The 21,508-nt window shown below is 45.2% G+C and overlaps 1 protein-coding gene across 3 annotated transcripts in view; it reads right to left on the bottom strand.

Moving 5' to 3' along the window:
- Positions 1 to 21,508, bottom strand: part of Dnc (phosphodiesterase dunce) — a 393,758-nt gene that overhangs the window by 343,223 nt on the left and 29,027 nt on the right. Inside the window, exon 2 of one of the 3 annotated variants that reach the window (XM_076444512.1) lies at positions 5,456 to 6,804. The exons of the other annotated variants lie outside the window; for them this stretch is intronic. Coding sequence (XP_076300627.1) covers positions 5,456 to 5,694 — 239 coding nt within the window. The 5' untranslated portion in view covers positions 5,695 to 6,804. The remainder of the gene's footprint in view (positions 1 to 5,455; positions 6,805 to 21,508) is intronic. 3 annotated transcript variants of the gene reach the window in all.

The following is a 21,508-nucleotide window of genomic DNA, read 5'->3' as shown; positions in this document are numbered from 1 at the left end:
GAAGATGCGCGCCTTTCTCCGGGGCTCGCGGAAGATTCTCCCACCGGGAATTTCAAGTGGATCATCCGACAATGTTTTCGTTGTATTAAATGAAAAGTGTGTATCCTTAACTGAGGGGCCGTCCAAGCCGTAATGAAACGCGAAACAGCTCGGCGGGGAAATTGTTGTTCGAACCCACGCGACGACGCGGCGAAGTGAGCTGAATGCCAATGAAGGGAAATGCTCTTCAGCGTCTCGCGTCTCGTTCCGTAGGAACGAATTTGCTTTCGCAGAAATGATTTTTCCGTTTCCCCTCGTTAGACTGCGAAACAGGCTTGATTGTCGACGGAGGTAATTCGAACAGCGATACAGTCTTGCATTTTATAAAACAGAGCACGTGGTGTTTCCCGGTAATGTTCGAACAACCAAATGCGCTATCGTTATCTCGGACATAATTATATTTCTCGTTTGCCACGATAATTATGACGATAATTATCCTATTCCGCATCGATAATGACTACGCATTTCTCCGAAGCCAACGCCAGTTGCAAATTTAGGCCTCCATGTAACTCTTTAAAAATTAAATAGCGTCCTTTTAAACTAATTTTTACAAACGCTTTTTTCAGTATTGCAAGAGGTATTTCTGATCTAACAAACTTGGCCGTATTTTGTTTGATCTCACAACTTTTTACGGCCATAGGAACTTGGCTCCTATTTACAGGATGTTTTTGTTGGGATTTCATCAATTTTTGTTGAAATTTCATCGATTATCAAGTAGGTATTACTCTTATCCCTGTTTCATTAAATCCTCAACATTTTTTATCTTTAAGGTGGACATTATAAGTAGATTAATAAATGCATCTTCGTTTTACTACCTATTTATACCTTTTTCGTAATGTTTTTTTTCAATACAACCCCTAAAAGGTGTCAAATTTCAAACTTTGATAATTATTCCTTTGAGTGTTTGTTATGGTGGACCTATGTACCAAATTTCAAGCTTGTAGGTCAATGGAAAGTAGCCAAAAGGTTTTGATGATCTTTCAATCAGTCAGTCAGTCAGTGACAAATCTAGCGATTTTTCAGGTCCTATATCTCGGAACCTATTAATGTTGGAAGATTAATGTTTTGCCAATATCGAGACATGATAGCATTTAACAAATGTGCGAAATTACATCTCTCCATCTGCCTCCAGTGCCGAGTTATAACCCTCTAAAAAACGGCTAAGTTGTTTCGTGTAAAAGGAGGTAGTGCGAGGAACTTGGCTGGTGCACTACCGTGCACCTAGATGAATCACTAGTCAGACGGGTAGTGTGAATAAGTCGCTGGTCAGACAATAACTAGTGGAAGTGTGGAATTTCTCAGACAAGCAGTATCGTTTATCTATGACCAGAACAGTGGTACAACCCAACCGCTAGTCCAACGAGCAGCAGCAATAACACAGTCATTGGCCAGAGACCTGAAATAAAATGGTCACAATTCCCAGCAGAATAAATGAATCATAATCACTCGTGAACCACCTGAACGTGCAGCTACATCATTCAGGTCTCGTCCACAATAAATTGTAACTTGACTCGCGATAAATGCAAATGTTGTGCCGTATGCAAATTAGAGTCGATCATAAACGAGGTTCCAATTAGCCTAGAGCGAATTCGACGGCGATATCAACGTATTGTAAACTTGACGTCGATGATTATAACAGCTGACCTACATTAACCGTACGAACGGTGGAACTTTTTCATGTTTACGGATATTGCAACATTGTAACGTAGCTAACCAATATCGCCGAAAAAGCTAAAAAAGTTATCTCCGCGTTACCGTCACCGGGGAGTTCGTGTCGACCCCGGGTCTTGCCAATCGATATCACCTGTTGTTCGAGCCCCAATATCGTGGTTGATTGCGATCGATACCGACATTTATTAAAGAAACCGTCGGTGGAGCTCACTGCATTAAATAATATTCACGAGTTGAAATTGCGAGGGATGAAACAGAGATGGCATAAATAGACTGCGGATTTTATGCATTTATCACAAAAAGGGGCACGTACAATTTAAAACAGTGGACATATCAAAAAGATTTAAGGCCACCAGTATATCAGTTCCACCTTGATAAGATAATTAAAAGAAGGAAGACATTTTCGCTTGGCTCCTGTATCTTGCAATCAACGCAAACACATTTTATTTCGCATAAAGATCCGCAGTCTAGAGATAAATCATTCCATAAATTAATTAGCTAACTCTCTTTGAGGATGTGCTCGATGTTATCTCCGTAAATTAATTCTCAACAGTCAGGCCATTTACCAAATTTTCGGCTGCCAGGTTCTCAATGTAATAATCTCTCTTGATTTTAATAAAATTAAAAATCCGAGCGAAAAGCGAATGAATGAAGCGGCGAATACGAGAAAGAAATTAATTTTCAGTCATTGAATAAATGAAACGTCACTCCTCGAATATTGTCTTGGATAATCCCGCGTTGTTCGACGCTGCTTTCGCAATTTCCCTAGCTCTTTGTCTCTCGATTCTTTCGGGAATTAAATTCTGCCGTCGGCAACTTCTCTTGCTTTCTCTTAGCGTTTCAATTGCGTGACAAGATCAATCTCCGCGACGAGTCCGAGAAGAATACATAAAATCTATTACAAGAACAATATTTTACGATGATCAAGCAGGGGTTCCCGGCGGAAATGGCTTGCTAAGCCTGTCCGATCCACTTGAACAAACGCGATTCGATACCATTATCGATGGCGGACCTTCTTCCTTGATGAATCGACAAACAAAGGGATTGAATTCCATATTTCGATTGGAAAGCCTTGTGTATCGATAGCGCTTGCTCTGGACCAAGCAACAAGCGATCATCTTTCTTATTTAATAACAATGATATTGCATCACCGACGAAGGCACACTGCGGCGTAATAAAATATCTTGCAAAAATATTGATTGCGCCCGTATAATGCATCGCGGCAGAGTCGAGCAGATAATTAAAAGTTTGTCGTACTCTTGACAGGATTCATAACGATGTAGCTTTTAATACGACCACCGAGCGGAACTTCCTAACTTAATGTGACACCTTCTAGCCAGCATATTGTTACATTACCTGCAGACAAGCATCCTGCGACGCGCAGTGACGGACGCAGGTTATTAACAAAGTTTATCAAGTCGCCGGATCTTAATTGGACATTTTTCAAATTTACTAATAAGTAGTATAGATCAACCAGGGCAAGTGAAACGGCAGGGTATCGAATGAAACGAACCGTTACAAACAAACGCTGTTCAAGCTCCGATGGAGCACAGCGTTAAATATCTCGAATGATATTAATCGAGCAACAGGTCTGCGGTCGAGCGAACGCGCGCAGGCCGTCGAAATTTTTAATTGCCTATTAAATGCTGGCAATCAATGCCGGCCGTTCATTTAACGTGTAAACTGCGCAGTGCCACTGCTCGGCCGGTCGAGAGCTAATTAAAATGGACAATATCGTCTGGTGTGACGTCGCGCGAATATTTATGATCCAGCGATCCGGCGAACGAAGCGACTCCGGTCGATCGATCTCGTGGAAATTCAAGCTCTCGTGCCCCGTCTGTCATACTTCGTAATTTCCCGGCGATCCGGCCTCCCGTTATTCCGATTTTACGAGCCGCTTCGCCACGCCCCCCGTGGATTATGGGGGATCAGTTCGGCGTGAGAAAGAGCCGCCCCGCCATCCAATTTCTCGCCCGCAATTATTCACGCGGCCGTTTCTGCCTCGACGTGACAACGCACCACCTTCGAATCGGATAATTCTTTGTCTAAACATTTGGCCAGCCACTCGCTCGTTCGCTCTTAACCTAGATAGACCAAATCCCGATCGTTCTACAACAGAAACCTGACCCAGACTCTAGCTCCCGGCATCAAGCTGGCAGTATGGAAAATCAAGTCTTATATTCGGAATCAATTATGTCGAACCTTGGCCAAGTTTCGACGGAAACATGCTTCGAATAATTAATTGGAAAATCTGTAGTTACAGGGGTGGCAGAGGTGAACTGCGCGGTACTATGAACAGTATATAGAACGGGGATGAAAGCGGAAAGAGAAAATGTGTGTCGTCGAAGAAAATTCAATCCAGTGAATTTCACACAATGCCGAGCTTAATCGCGTGGTACGACCTCGTTACTCGCTCCCAATGCGCATAAGGGAAGGAAGAGAATTGAGGGATTTCATCCTGCAGCGTTCAAGAGCAACGTCTCCGATCCATCGATTCCTCGAGTTCAGGCTCGAGCTGTCAGGGATTTCATAACCACAATTTTCATTCGCACACCGCTTCTAGATAGGCAAGATCCTCTCGCTGGTCGTACAAGTTGCACAACGCTACGATTTGTCCGACAAGTAGCACGAATCAATTTCACGTCAGGCATTATGATTTAACCGTGACTGGATAGAAATATAAATTTGTTGTCTGAAAAAGGCTGCCTTGTATTTTTATACGGAAAAACAACAGCGATATTAATTAATCTCCCGGCGGAGACTGATTCGACGTGACTGGAAAATTAATTAACGCCGCGGGCAGCGAGGACGCGCCGAGGAAAGCCAAATTCGCCGGAAAATTTAATCAGATAGTTCGCCGACGAACATCCACGTAAATCTTCACAGATGTCGCATAGTTAGAAAAATATAATGTGATTCACTGTGAGAATTATTAGCTGCGGTTTCAACGTGCTCGCAAACAAACTGCGACAATTTCACCGAGGTCTGAGAGCGCCGGACGAAGACGTCGTTTTTCTTAGTAACCACGAAGAATGGACGTTCATTTAGGATGGCATTTATTCGAGGGGGTCTCGTCTTCAGTAATAAACACGGTACAATAATTACGGTTGAAGTCGGGAAAGGTAATTTTGAAGCTGCGTTCCAGAATAACGACGGTCCCGGCGGGCTTTGTGCACGTTCTCTTTTCGAAGAGTTTCTGCATACTTCGCGGCGTCAAAGGAAATGCAACTTCTTTGCGTGCGCCGTCTTTCAGAACATAATCTTTGATTGCCCGCTGGAACAAAACTAATTAGCGTCACTAATAACGAGCAAATAAAACGCGATAAATGTGCGCCTTACTGGAACACGTCTGAACGTCCATAATATCACCTATCTATATAACTATACAAGGTGAGGCGCAAATTAGTCCCCACGATTTTTCAGCCCCTTCGGATGGTCGGACAGAAAAATGTTTCTTACCAAAGTTAATCAGTATTTAACCGACAAGAAATTGCAATTTTTTAAGATAAAAAAAAAATCTATTTTCAACAAAAAAATCAAGGTCGCTGTCATATCTTTTAATGGTACTGGGTATTTTTAACTTCATAATATTGTAGGCGACGTCAAAACGAATTCAACGACCTACTATACGACGACTTTCAGATGACCTTGAAAGAAAATATCGCCATGAATCAATTACCAGAATAATTTTCGCCATTCTACAGAGTTCTTGTTAACAAAATGTAAATATTTGATAGCGACTTACCTTCTGCAGTGCATAGGCGCAACAGGCCAGCTGCGTCTGGTCCTCAAGATGATGGCAGGCGGTTTCGCGTGGCCCACGACAGGCGCCGAGGTACGTCCCTGGTTCCTTTTTCCCCAGAGATGACCACCGCCGCTGCCAGGGCCGCCTGCGACACCGGGAATGCCGGGATGCGGTCCACTTTCGCTGCACGCCCGTCTCGAGAACAGTTCCCGTTTTCTGTCGTCGCACTTCATCATCATTTTCTTACGATCGGTCCCTCTCGGACGTCTAAACTCACGTCGTCACTCACACAGATTTTTCTTTAGAAACGGACACACACGGACGCAAACGACGTACGTCCCGGGATTGAGTTTCTTTACCGAATTCCTTTTTCCTTAACAGTCGAGATCCGTTGGAACTTTCGTCGGAAAAGCTCCCGCTCCGTCAGAAAATCCTACGAACGGTGTGACGACGATCATGCTGACAAAGGATCAGTAAGTATAGTTTCCCCGCCTCCCGTTTGGAACCGACCGAAAATCCTCCAACTTCGATATCAGTTCTTCTTCTCAATGGTTAGAGGTCCAGTATCCAATCCTGGTTTGCCAGATTTCGTTCGCCTGTTTGCCCACCAATTTCGCCCATGATTGTTCCGGTGTGGTCATTCCTATAGACTACGAATATAGTCTCCCCTTTGGTTTATTATTCTAGCAATTTTTTCCAATAAAGCATTGTTCGAATTTTTCTCCAGTTCCTTTTTCACAGTATTCTCACCGCACAATGGGGTTCCCCTTTGTTTCCAGTTCTAATTTCCTTCGGAAAAAAGTCTTCACCCCCGATTGGTCTCGAGCCCTGTACCTTCGGGTTCAGTAAGCTAGTGCGCTGACCAGTGAGCCGACGATGCGCGAGAATTTCTATCGTTATTTCTTCTATACACAGCGCTGCGTTCTCGCTGCCTGGAGACGTCCGGAAATCAAAATAGACTCTGTATAAGGATAATATTTCTGAGTTTGTACTCGTGCGAGCAGGCTGGTAAAAAATCTAGCCAGTTCGGTCGTCGTATAAAAGAGCGTTGGTCCATCAGACGAGGTACTCGGAGTATATGTGAAAAATTTGTAAACGGGATAAGTGGTGAGCTGTGCCCGAGAAAAATAGCGGTTCAAATATCTCTCTCTCTCTCTCTCTCTCGATCGAATAGGAAATTTGTATAAGTGTAGGAATCGTGGTTGCTAGAAATAGTGCGAAAAACGTTGGAATTCGTCGGTGAGAAGATTCTCTTGTCGGTGATTGCGATCTTTATCCCAGTCAATCGTGATCCACCGTGATCGTTACCATTGCATCACTGTCATTCCCGAAGTCTGCCAGTGTCCCACCTGAAATCCCAGAATATATTGCCCCATGAACCGTCGGAATCTGCGTACAGTGTTCCGATTGCTCGTAAAACGGCGGAGAGAGGCCTCGAGGCATTACGAAATCTGCATTCGCCCTGAGCGGGTTTATGATTCGGTGTACCTTAAACGCCGGGGTTTACGGCGTCAGTTGTGGTCGGTTGTAGAGTTTAAAGACAGACTGAACAGTAAAAGACGTGGAAGGATATGGTCGATGAAGTTTAGTAGCTCGGAATAGGCTTCAACCCGACAAGTATTAGTATAAAGAAACCTTAGCCAGACAAGTAGTGGGGTCTACGACTGGCTCCAGCAGTAGACAAAACCCACGACTAGCCAGACGCAAAGTATTACAGACCCTGGTGCAGTATTACATGGCTGCGAGTATCAAAGGAAGTAGCACAAGTCAGTGAATGATCCAACAAGTGGACGATCGTTTCACCGCTGTATAATAAACGATTCAGAGGACGCTTCGTTGAGTTCCCCTTGAAGTTTAAGGTTGCCCCAAGTGACCAGCGTCTCTGTTCGCGCTGACTCGATTTTCAGGGCACGTCCTGACCCCGTGTCGTTCGGAGTACCCGTCGAATAGCGCGCTACCTCAAACAAAGGTACACGAGCAAAGGACCGACGCAATTTCATTCAATTTCTCCTCGGTGCTTGAAATTTCGGTTCTCAACAAGTGGTCGAATTACGGAAAGGTCGATCGGAATCTGCATCTGCGTTGCATTTATTTATCGGCCGCTCCCCGTCGGTGGAACGATAATCGAAGTGAGTTTGTTATAATAATGCGGAAAATGCGCCGCGAACCTTTAAACTTCCAAGTTGCCTCTATCTCGGGTCGAGATTACTTAGTACCTCGAGGTTTGCTCTGGTAAAAGGGTAATTTCTTAAGCTTCCAGGTACTTGAGGATGCATATCAGTTTTTCTTTCACCTGCGTCTTGCGAATTTTTAATAAGCGACCTGGCCCCCGAGAAATGTCCTCGAATAAATAGCAGTACTTCCCGAGAAAGTGTGTTGTCCAGATTAAAACAAATGCGCCACAGTCTCGAGAGTTTTCAGTAGAACAGGTCAATATTGGTCAGACGAAATCCCTGCTGGAAATTCGCGTTCTGGCACAGTTTACAGCGATTCACCGAAAGGTGAAACGCAAGCTCCCGGTATGTTTGAAACTTCTTTGGATTCGCGAGATGGGTAATTCTGTCCCAGCGTGAACACCGGTCGAACATGTAAGCTGGACGGTAATTTCCGAACGCGCTAATTTCGGATATTCTTGCGGCGCGAATTATTCATCGCAACTAAACTGGAAACGTTGCCGCGCGCTGGAAACCAACCCCGAGAACCCAATTACAACCGCAGACATTGCAAACCCCGTGGACTGAAGTAGAACAGTCTCCCGCAGAGTTGCCCGCGATGGAAATACTGTTTTGCAATTCCGAGATGGAAAGAGATCACTCTCTCTCTCTCTTTCTCTCTCTCTCTCTCTCTCTCTCTCTCTCTCTCTCTCTCTCTCTCTCTCTCTCTCTCTCTCTACTGCTCTTCGGAGTTCTATTCACCGACATCGCGAACAATCAGGAATTTGTTTAAAATTGAATGTGCCATTCTCGTTCGAGAACCAGCTCAGCCACCGCGGTTTATTTTCGTCGTAGAACGATCGGCAACGTTGGAATCCGTGACGAGCTGTCCCAGAGTGCAGCTCGATAATACACGACCGTTCAAACGACCTCTTAGATCACTATAATTAGGCGAACGATGGCACTGAGCGCTAATTAGCGCAGCGCAATTTTCGAACTGATATAACTTCGTGCAAAAAGACCTTACGACATTCTACCCGCGCTAGCTTTAAAGGGTAAAATTTCTACTTTCACGGCGTCAATTATCAAGTTTTTACGATCTCTTTACTCTAGGATACGACCGAGAAAAGTAGGAATGGTCGTTTTTTGAATATTTTACGGATTCAGATGGCTGCGCAGGAATGGAAAATTTTTCTCCTCATTAAAACTGATATCGATTCAAAGATTAAAGCTTCAGCTTTCCAATGGGTCCAAAAAATATGACCTACGATTTTTCCTTGCGATTTCACGTCGGTTTCAATGGAAAGTATACCACCGACATTAGAATAACTCGAGGGTCATTAAATCTTGAGCGAACGTCGATATTTAAAGGGTTGCAACCTTCTGAAGAAAAATCGGAAGCGGTTCTACCTGGGCTGGTTTTAAAGGGAGATGTTTCCGTTTTCGAAATGCTGATGTCGTGGTAACAATTTCTGTAGCTATTTGGACGAGTACGGGCATCCCGTAAAAATATCTGGAATGTTTTATTTTCGTGAAGGGCGCGTGGAAGCCGAAAAGGTATTGAAAAATAAATACGGCGAAAATTTGTCAGTGGGGGACAAACGTTCCGCTAATTGCATTCATACCTGGCGAACCGAGAACGGGTAAATAGAACGGTGCGCGCGAATCCAGTGCGAATACTCGGAGCGTTGTTTCAAACGGGGTTAGTCATGCCGCGTCCGAAGGATCGGTGCATAGTGAGATGAACAAAAACGTTTGTTCGTTGGTTCGGACGGGTTCGGTTCGTCCGTTGAATGGGGCGGTCGTCGAATTGGTTCGTCCAGCGATTTTTGCACGGCTGCGCGAAATTTTTCGCGTAACAAGTCCATTGAGCCTGATCCGATGGACAGGTTCAACGGACTACATTCGGAACACTGCTGACTCGATAATTGTCAAACCTGCTATCAAACAGGAAACGTATAAATGCTTCGGCGGAAACGGAGAATGCTGGAAGGTGAAAAGGGGAACATGTTTTTTTCTCGGGGAATTGCCACCGTGGAAGAGAAAGCCGCAGGACGATGAAGATACTGTGTATGGCTGGAAAAAAAAGAGATCCCGAGGCAACGGAATAAACATGGGAGGGAAGAGCCTCTAGCTCGTAAACCTGAGGATTTTATGAGGACGCCGTGTGGAGGCCGCAGTCGGGGCTTTAGGTGGGTCTTTATTGCGGCGTTTCATCGGCGGTGATTCATTACTTGAAAAATAATTTCAGGAAAGGGTTCGTGTGGCGGTGTATACGGCAACGGATTTAAATCTCGCCCGAAAAATTGCGGGAAATTTTAATAGGCTGGACGAGGAAGAGGATGTGCCGTTTCACATCTAACAATAAGACTCCGTGGGAGGAAAGGAACGCGTGAAAGAGAGAAACTGGATTTATTCGCTAACTTTAAAACCAGACCCTGATGTAGATAGGACGGAGAATATCAACTTAAAACTAAATGCTGCAAATAAGCAGTACGAAACTGTCACTGGTCTGACAGTAGTACGAATCAGTCATTTTCGAGACAGTAGTGTGGACCGATCACTGATCAGACAGTAGTACGAATCAGTCGTTGACGAGACAATAGTGTGGAACGGTGACTGATTAGACAAGCAGTTCGGGACACTTTCGACCCAGAAAATCGCGGTGCATGTTTGCAGAAATGAAATGCGTGGAAATGATAATCTGAACAATTCCCTGGCGGTCCCGGGCCTGCAGAATTGCCACAGTTTATTCATTAAGGAAGGGGCGAGTCGTGTCTCCCGTTTAAGTACCACGAAGTAAAAGTGAAGCCGCGTTGAACGAGCGACTCTCCCGCGGGGAAACGATGAATGCGCTTCCCGCAAAGTTGAGGCAGACACATCGGGATAATTTTCAGCTCTCGCGGCCCCGGACCGCATAAATCCTCGATGATGAAATAGAGATTATTCATAGTCGACTACAGAGGAGCACCGTCGAGCAAGAGATAATTGGAATTACAGTCGGACGGAGTTTGATGGCGTCAACTCCGCCGATAAGGTAGGAAGTTCGCGCAATAACACTTTGATGTCGATCGATCAGCCGAGTCAATAATAACTGCAATTGAAATACAGCTGATCGTTTCATCGTTTTCGAGCGGCGCTATCATTTCCCCCGAGGGGAACGCGCCGCCATCGAGGAGTGCTGCGAAGGGTGGGAAAACACACTCGAGCGTCGATGCTGTGGGCGCGATAACGTGTACGTTCCGCGAAGTCTGCACGAAGTACGAAGTACGCACGCGAATTCCTGTTTGCATTGTAGATTTCTTTCTCGTTGTCGCGATGTGTCACAGACGTTTGTCGGCGAGTTTCTGTCGCCGGATGTCGACCTTAACCTCGTCGGATTTGCATAGGCGAATATTCATTCCACCCGTCGAGTATCCAACGATTCCAAAGATAAAAGACTAGAGTCGCGACATTGTCTCCGGAATGACCGTGGAAATACGCAGTTTAAATGCATGACCCGGTGACGAATAAGACGGACGATTGAACCCTGATCTCAGGCCTAAGGGAACGATTTGAAGAACTCGTTCCGGCTTCTTGGCGTCGACCCCACCGGTATCAGTCCGTTTCCCACGGCCTGTTCCCTTTAGAAATGCTGGAACGACATGTCTTCTCTTCGGGCGAAAGGAGGACAGCACGGAATGAGATACGAGGGCAACGAAGAACATCGCGGGCGACGCCACGTTTGAAGGTCCAACGATTCCTTTCTCAGCCGCTTCTAATCAGCATTCTAGCCGTCTTACACTGACACCATTTTTTTCTCTAGCTCTCGCACTGCCGATGGAGATTCGCGGGGAAATGATAACGACCGACCTCCTTCCACCGAATATTCAAATTGGCCACGTTTCTGCTCGGGGAACGCCGAGAACAAATGAACAAGATATTCCCATGATCAGACGGCTAATCTACGCGATATTCGAGGTAACCCATTTTAATCCGCTTGCGAGATTACTCGTGTTCTACCGAAATGTCGTCAGTGATGTCCTTGTAGCAGTCTGAGTAGTAACAGACCTGTACTACTATTTTCTGACTTGTGGCGGACTTACACTACTTCTCCGAGCACAGAAACTGCCTGTGCCATTTCGCTTCGTTCAGGAACAACCTGTACACTTCGCTGAAACGTAACAGCATATTTTTCGGCGAAAGCGCCACCGTATTTCCTAAGCTGCGTTCTGTTCCGACTCTCGCGAATTAATCGACGAGAAGTTGAGTCCCTTATTTCTCTCTGTCTGCGAACACCGTGTCCACCGGTGTTCCGCCATCCACAATAATCCCGAGTCTTTCGGCGAGCGTTCGCCTGACAAATTATCTTACCAAATACCACAGCAACTTCACCCTCGTTCCGGCGAATCTCGTTTTCGCTAGGCAGCCGTTCATCAACCGGACCTCCCGGAAAAAGCTCGCACGAGCCTTCACGAAGACGAGATCCGACTTCCCCCGCGTCCTTCCCGCTTCGGGACACGAACGGGCCGCAAGCAAGGGAAAGAAACGACGGACGAGTTCGTTCAACTCCCCTCCCGCAGTCCACAAACCGCCGCGAGGAGCAGGAAAAGTTGTAGGGCTATCGATCTCGGCTGGCAGGTGTCGACCCGGGCTATTCCTCTTTGTCGACAAAAGCTCCAAGGACGGCCGGTAATTTTTCAGTCGGAACAACTTCATCTCGCGAATTGCGTAATCGGCAAATTTTTAACCGGGCGCCGCGGGTTTAAGGGGGTGGAAATACGAGCGGAAGATCTTTTCACGGGTGCTCACTTAATCATGCCGGTACGGGAACTCGAATTGGAACTTTCTTAATTACGTATTACTGTTATGCAGAAAAAGAGGCGATAAACCGCGGAATACGGCCCGAGGGTTGCTCCACAGGGGCTTTCCCGCTGAAAGAGGATTTACCGTGGTGTTCTCGTTGCTCCTGTTTCCCGCCGGGCAACCCTCGTCTTCTTGGAATACAGTCGGCAGGAAAAACACGGGCAGGAATTTTTCCTTCGACGCACACTGGTCCACGCGCTCGATCTAGCTGTTCATTAATATTTTCGCACTATTTGAAAGCTTAAAGGTATAGTAATTTAGGTCGTCGGGGATTCGTTTTGATATCAGCTACAATATTGTGAAGTCAAAAATACATATTGGCTTTTAAAAATCCGAGGTGACTTTAATTATTTATGCATTAAACCAGTGTGCGACGTGCCGACTCTCCAAATACGTAACTGTTGCGCGGTCGTTGTCAGACGACAAATGTGAATCAGCCAGTAATCAGACAGGTAGTATAAATCAGGTATTAGTCAAACAAGTGAGACAAGTCAGCCAGTCACGAAGTCAATCACAAGTAGTACAGATCGATCAATACTCAAACAAATTATTACAAAAGTCTTTCAATGTAATAACTAAACTGCGGATCTTTATGCAAAATAAGAATGTTTTGATCGTGGAAAGCAGGAATAGCATAACAATTGGTTTCATCCCTTAACGACTTTGTTACATTAAAAACGACATTGCAGCATTCTTGAATTCTTAAAATCTTTTCCTGTTTTATATTTCACCGATTTCTTCAGAATTGCATAAAGATCCGCAATCTAGTAATAACCATAGATCAGACTATAGTTTAGTGTTCAGCTGCTTTGACGAGGATCTCTGGATGATGAATTAAATTTGCTAAGACGATCCCAGCAGCGGTTAGATGCTAATTACGCCAACCGAAGCCCGTGCGAATGCAGGAGAGCTGCAGATCTGAATGATCGCTGTGTGCATCTCGGGGTTACGTCAACGCGATGCGATATGCATTAGGGCAATTGTGCATTAGACCACCGGATACCCAAGCAGTTAAATATTAATTAGGTCGAGTTATTTTGACACGGGCAACGCAAATAGCAAGGGGCTCCGGATTGCGTGCGAGCTGCTACGCAAGTATGCGATGCTTCGGCACGGCAAACAATAGGCAAAATATAGAGCGGGGAGTCCGTGCCGTTGCACGATGTTCGGTCTGCTAGCTACGGAACAACGGTAAACAACGTTCCTTCGGAAAGGATAAGCTGAATCGAGTGCCGCGCCTTAAAGCGGACGAGCTCAAACGCTTTCGAGACGCACAACAATCGTTCCCCCGGGGTTTAAGTCTTTTGTTTTATCGCAGCTAACGCGAACGGAAGCGACGCCTTCCCCGATGTTTTACGTAATGCCATTACGTGACCGTACGGCAGAAAATCCGACTAATTCTGTCTGTCAATGGCGATCGCCAGTGACTCAGCCTTGTCGTGCTCGCCGAGACTTTGGAGTCCCGAAACCATTCTGACGCAACGACCGCGAAATTCAGCGGTATTCGAGAATTTCTTTCTCGGGAACTGGAACAGATACACAGACGAGACCTTCTGCAGTTGATTAAGCTACTTTCGAGGAAGGTATACTAATTTTTTCGTGAACATTCAAATGGCTTTTCTATTTTTTACTTTGCAGTGAACACGACACCTCTCGAAAGCGATATCTTGACCCGAAAAATGCTCGCTGAAAAATAAAACAGAGATTCTGCAACGGTGTTGTCGCTGGTAGCACAAAGAACTGACCGAATAAAACGTTCACAACAAGAACAACACTGTGAAAAATAAAAGTTTACACCAGCGTACCAAAATTTGAAAAAAGGTCGTAGAGAAATTGGATTCTCTGCCAGGGAAAAAGATTGTTTCGCTGGAACGACCGAGAAACGCGAGATTCGATACCTGTCGAATCCCGTCTTGCTTTTGTTGCAGAGCTTGGATTGATCTCATTAATTACGCGGAAAGAAAGGGCCGATTGTTCGCGGAACAGTGCGAGGAAGTTCCGGCGAGATGGGAATTGTTCTCGGAGCTCTTTACTATTCGACATGGGGGGGTAACGAGTATCTCTACGGTGGCCGTGCAACTTTTCCCGCAATCATCTCATCCCCTCGCAGATAATCAGCCGAGCCAATCGAATTTTCGGTGGATCGATTAGGGCCAATTGATCGAAACTCCCATTGGATTCAATTTAGCTTGACGATCTACCGGCATCATTAGCCCATCCCATGCGTCACGGTGTTCCTTATCTCCCATGATAATTCAGGCTGCTTATGATTACGTCAAGTTACAATTTTGATGATTCTATTTGTCCATGAATAGACAGCGGATTTTATGCGTTTATGATACACATGGGTAGGTGTAATTTAAAACAGTAAAAACATTAAAAGAATGTAAAATTTAACTCTGAACTGTATTATAAAAATAACAAGATTAAATTTATTTATATTTTATGCGATTTTTACTAAATTCCCACGAAGACACCTTTACAATTTCAATAGTTGTCAAATGAAAACTCTAAAATGGATCATTTGCCCCGTCGCTGTAGGTTCAGTGTTAAGGCAGAAGATAAATTTCTATTTCACTCCAGTTTGTTGCTGGGAAAATCAGTGATTAAAAGTAAGCACAAGGATTATGTTCAAAGCTCGGGTCGAAAATGTCCAGAACTTATGGGGATGGTCTAACGCCTCTCTGGCCCTCGTGATATCGGCGTTCCGTTAACGCGGCGACCATAAGTGCCATCCAGAGCCCACAAACGCTATGTTTGCCCAAACGACTCATCGCGTCTCGTACGTGTAACGGGAACCACTTTCCCAGAATATGTCTAACTTCATTACTTAAACCGGCCTCGTGTGCTCGATCTCTCTGAAACGTTCTCGGTCCCATGATTCACTTGGGCGAACACGTTTCGGTAACACGGCCGAGCATATTGGACACGGGCCTCGTAAAGCTTCAATCACGATTCATGATTACACGCATTCGTTACATAAGCTAATTACGGAGCGCGTAACGCCGATGAAAGTTCGTGCGCAACGAGGCGTTTCGGCAGCCTATGAAGCCATGCGAGCCGTAATCGTACGGCGCTATAGTGAACTGCCGCGTGGAACACCGAAACAACCTATCAGAGTTCGTATATCTCATGGTTGGTTTAGGAAATTGGACGGTTTAAGTAGAATGGGTCGAGGTTTCGTTGGGCGAGCGTTGTTTCTGGCTTCTGGGAAGTAGAATGGGACTGTTTATAGTCGGACAAGTCTCACGAGAAGAGAGATATTCAAAGTACAATTTCTTGCTTTTTAATTAAGCGGTACGAGTCGACCCATGGCCAGCCAAGCGAGATTTCCTGTTCATGGATGTAGAATAGGTCCCTGTATAATCAGACGACCAGTGACTTTTCATATTTTGTTAGCAGACTGGGTCTAGTGTTGCACAATTATGCCGCTGCACGAACTACTTCTCCATCCCTGCCCGAAACTGACCAGAACATCACCGGAAATCAGTACATATAAAATATAACGAATGAAATTATTTTCGCATTAATTCGCAGAGCGTACAGACACGATTTTCACGGGTAGAAGCAGAGGTAACTCGAATAGCACTTCTCGAAATTACTCGTGCCCCGTTTTGTAAATATAAAATGCAATTTTTGTTTCAACCTTTTACCTCATTATCTCGCGTGCGCGAAAATTCGTCGTTCCCTTTGACGGGTCGCCTCCGAAACCGTGCGCAAAAAAATATGGTCCGTACCGGATGGAAGTGGTCCACGCACGCGCAAAGTTTCGTCGTTCTCCGTTCCTCTACAATTCTCGGGTTAAAATTCGGAGGTGTAGAAAATTGAGTGGGAGCTACAATCGCCAGTGGAATAACGCCGTGACTGATCAGACAATCGCAATGAAACCGACTGATACGAACGACGTTGGGAGCACGTCTGGCGGCTATGGTCTATCGGGGGGTGGTCGGGGAATGCTCGAGACGTTCTCGGATTCTCAACGACAACAGCTCGGGCTCCAGGACCTCCAGCAGTCACTTTGCATACTCGAGTCTCTAAATATCGGGTGACGTTCTTTTCCGCGGAGTACACGAGGTTAAACGAGGGCGTCGAGTTTTTCTCTCATCCATCGACCTTCATCCCCCTCCTCCCTCCTCCGACACCCCCTTCGGAGTTATTCTCCATCTCTTTCATTCTCTCAGCCTCCCCTCGGCTCCTCTCGCAGTGGACCTTTGTCTGTACACCGTGTTCAGCCCGTGCTATTGCACAGGTCGCGGCCCCGGCGACGCGTTAATTAACAATTCCGAAGTGACTTCCGCATCGACTGCTCGCGAATCGATTTGAGAACACCGCAGCCGGGGTTTCTCGGTCGAGTACATCGGCTTGATTTCCGATGTGAGAAATTAGACGGCGGGAATATTCGATTCGTCACCGTGGCGAACACTCGATCAACGCCATTTCAATGATTTCGCGGGACACGCTTTCGTTTCGTTTTCAACCCCATTTCAGAGCACAATTTCGCGTATGGCGCGTCACCCTTACGCACACTGTACTCATCTGGCCGGATCGGTCCTGACTAACCCCTCCGACTGATAAAACTATAGAAAAATGATATATGATATAAAAAATGATGAAACCTTAAATTCCAGCGCGAGGAATCCAAGATTTAATGTGCACCCTATACTCGTTTTAATTAGCATCTGGCCGGCTCGGTCCTAACTAGCTCCTCCCACTGATAAAACTTTAGAAAAATGATTTTAGAAATTGTGAAACTTTAAATTTCAGCGCGAGGAATCCAAGATTTAATCCAGGCCCACCCCGGACATTTTCAGCAACGAAACAAGTTTTCGTCGAGAAAATTCAGCCAACAAAAATTATTCCAAGTGGACAAAGCAGTACTGGAGAGAACACATACCCGCGTCCCTAATAAATTAGGATCCGGACTGCAAGCGGAAAGTTTCCATACAGCCACTGCAACGGGATCCACGTTTCTGGCCACGGGCAGCCCTCGAAGCACGACGACTGGCAAAGTTAGTCTCGTTAATTTCCTCCAAGTTTTTACAGACTGGGAACAGCCAGACAAGCAATTTTCCCAAGGAAATTCGACCGCGAACGTTTCCGTGAGCCTGGAGAACTTCCCAACGGCCATCGGGGGCTGTTCGCGACCGTTCATCTCCTGTTCGGTGTTTCCCGGGAAACACGTGTAACTGACGGTGCCTCTATAATTAGCCAGATGATGCTTCCCCTCGTATAAATGTTTTCATTCCCGCATCTCCGTATCCCGTTTCACGCCATTAGCGTTCGGTGATACATTCGGAAGGAAATCGCGGATGATACATGGCAGCCGAGGATACACCACCCTTTTAGCGAAATTGAATATACACGGTGTACGATATAGCTGGCAGCCCCTTACGTTTTTCTTGCGATTTCTCCACAGAACACTTTCAATGGCGAGAAAATACCGGGAAGAAGCCTCGCTCGATCTAAAAGGACGTTGCGACACGCGAACAATTTTTCTGAAGGTCGTGCCCTTTGCCACTTCAAGGTCATCGGTATGAGAAGCTCCGCTCGCTTTAAAAGGACAAGCAAAAATTTTTCTCAAGGTCGTGCCCTTCAAGACTTCAACGTCATCGATCGAGATGTGTGTTCTCATAAATAATTATTTATTAATACTTGAAAATTTTTGCTGGTCCTTTTAAAGTGAGCGGGGCTTCTCATATTGATGACCTTGAAGTGGCGAAGGACACGACCTTCAGAAAAATTTTCCGCGTGTCACACGTCCTTTTAAATTGAGCAATCAGAATTATGACTGGTGTCATAATGGTGGACCAACCATATTCCAAGCTCGATGTCTGTTTTGCCGTGTTTCAATATTTTGGGGGAAAAATTTCGTTGCGCGGAATTGTTTGTCCGATATCGACGAACCCGCAGCGCATTAAAAATCGCCGAGCAAGTACGAATCGGAAAATTCAGTCACGGACGCCGAGGGGGCCGCGTTCCAAGTATTCGCTTAAAATCCAACGCGATGGAATTTAAGTCGGACGCGTCGGTGGAAAGTATTTCAAATGGGGGTGGGGTGGGGGGGTAACGGGGGAAAAAAATTAATTGCTCCACGCGTACTCTATCACGGCCCGAGCATTATTTTTCAAACTGTGCGGAATGAAAAACGGGGAGACGCGATTTTCTCCGGAACGGGTTATTCGGCTCGACCGGTGTTAATTAAATGGACGCGATATAAAAAGCGCCGACGTGAAGATTAATTAATTATGCCAACGGGACTGGTACGCGCGCTAGTTTTTCGGGATTCCCAGAAAGATTGATAAATCGTTTTTCAAGTATTTGGAGGTTCGTGGAATACAAAGCTGCTGTTTTTCGCTCGTAACTTCGGGATTGACAACCGAGGGCTAACGAAACCTCGGGGAGAAATCGAGTTTGGAACCCACTCGAACAGCGAGCCAGCAAATCACGTCGACATCAGTGTAGACCTGATACCGTAATAAGTCAAAGCACTGATCTGCGTCGTGGAACTGAATCCTGGCGCAACTCGTGGAGCGAGATTGCTGGAGGATGATTCAGCAACGTAACACAGCCGAAGATAGTTGAACCTTGTGCCACATCATCAAACGAACTTCCGTTTTCATCTGCGAAATATCTTGGAACCATGTTCGAGAATTTATTCATAAGTCACGTACACTTTAGTGTAAGTAGAATTACTCTACGCATAGTCGGGCATAATTGATTAGTATTTCTAACTCGCCTCCTCTCTCTCTCTCTTTCTTCGAGCCTGTCTCGTTAAAATTATTTATAAGGAGATTATACATCTCTGCGTATAAGTAGATACGCCTTGTACGTGATCAGACGATTTATGAAAACGGTACGAGAAGTCAAAGGGCAAGAATTCATATGAATTATTGAGCAAATGATTGACGAAGACTTTTCCTGTAAGTAGATTTCTCCTGCGTGTAGTAAGACAAGCTTCTCGGTTCGAAAAGATCAGATTGTAGCTCGTACAAATTGCACTTGCTGGATATACGATTTCCTTTATGATCTACTATCGTTCCTTCGAAAGATCCTTGAGAAAATGTCACTGCGTGGGAGTATATGAAGACAGTTAAGTACGCAGTTGGATGAGATTGAAAGGTATCGTTTTCTCACGAGGAACATGATGAAGAGGAGACTGGAAAAATTATAAAATAGGTGCTGAAATTCTGTTAAAATTTCTTTACCAAATTCTGCGTGATGCAGTGTAATATTCAGTGTTACTTAAAAATATGACAAACGCGTTCGGATTAAAATTTTCCGGAGGTTGAACTACCCCCGAGGGTATTATTGCCACCAGGGGCCACTTATTCATGCCTGTGTAGGAATATCGTGACGCGACGTGATCCCCCATCCAACTTCCGGTGCTTTCACAGGACATTTGCCTCGGGAGAACGCGATGGGAACGACATTCCCCCTGGTAAAACACGCGGTCTCCCAAGCGACGAACCCTCGGGAAATCAAATGCGCAGCCGTAAACGTGTTTTTCAATTTCATGGAAAAAAATGAAGATCGCACTGTCTTGTCCTTGTCGAGTGATCGCTCAGAGATGCTCTCGGATGGGACGCACACCCTTTGTCAAAGATTCATTGTGTTCTGCTCCTGCAGACTTCCCCTATAATGCCATAAAAAAATGCTGGTGTCCAAACAGATTTGAAATTTATACACCGTTCTATAGCAAATAAATTATTTTTATCGTACGTGAACAGTATTGAGATTAAAGAACCTTCTCGTTATAGTATAATAACTATACAGCGTTTCGCAAACAACTGGGGTGAAATAGAAATTGATTTTCCTTCTTAATATGTGCAATAGTTCGAAAATAATATAACAATGGTTTTAAATTCTAATGTTTTCACTGTGTCGAATCAAACCTACTCATTTTTGTTATAAACGCATGAAGTCCTCCGTGTAATAATAACTTTACGTGAGCTAATTACGTTTCACCGAGGTCCGACTACGTACAAGTTAATTCCACTGAAATTAATTCGCTTTCGCCTTTGTTCAACGTCGGATAATTGTAATTCACTTACGTCTGGCCATGTACAAGTTAATACCACTGAAAATGAATTTTCTTTCGTCTCTGGTCAATGAGAGACACTAATATGTTATTCGCGTCCGATCGCGCACCGGTTCGTACTACTGTCTTCGTCCGAGCGGAAACGTTTCCGGAAACACTATCGCGATCGTTTGTTATTGATTCGCGTCATTGTGCATTGGTTAATGGGCAGACCGATCAATTCCGGGAATCAATCAGGCCCATTTGTTTACTCTATCATCAATTCCCCGGCGGCACTACGCCCTGCCAAATTGAGCAATTTGTACTCTATTAATGCTCGGAATGTATTTCATCACCGCACTGCTGATTGCAAGAATGATTCCTGAATGACTGGAACACGCCACGACTGTTGTATTTATAAACGTTCGCCGTGACACGCTGTTACCCAACGCGTACGCACTGTGAATGATTACGTGCTATCCCTAGGATCATTACTGCGATCGTGGGGGTATTAATGCGCCACGAATCAAGCCCGACGGCCGCGTCGGAGACACGTTACGTAAATCTCTTTCAAGTTGTCCTTTCACAGAGAATAAATTAGTAGTAAATTATCCGGTTACAGTTTCACATAGTTTCTTCTTCGCGAAATTTACTCCACTTGTCTGACCACAGCAAGATTCGCTCTACTTGTCTGATCAAAACAAGATTCGCTCTGCTTGTCTGATCAGAACAAGATTCGTTTTACTTGTCTGACCACAGCAAGATTCGCTCTGCTTGTCTGACCACAGCAAGATTCGTTCTACTTGCCTGATTACAGCAAGATTCGTTCTACTTGCCTGATTACAGCAAGATTCGTTCTACTTGCCTGATTACAGCAAGATTCGTTCTACTTGCCTGATTACAGCAAGATTCGTTCTACTTGCCTGATTACAGCAAGATTCGTTCTACTTGTGTGACCACAGCAAGATTCGTTCTACTTGTCTGACCACAGCAAGATTCGCTCTACTTGTCTGATCACAGCAAGATTCGTTCTACTTG

Source organism: Lasioglossum baleicum, chromosome 20, assembly GCF_051020765.1.
Source record: "Lasioglossum baleicum chromosome 20, iyLasBale1, whole genome shotgun sequence".
Lineage (NCBI taxonomy): Eukaryota > Metazoa > Arthropoda > Insecta > Hymenoptera > Halictidae > Lasioglossum > Lasioglossum baleicum.
This window is presented reverse-complemented; position numbering and strand designations above follow the sequence as displayed.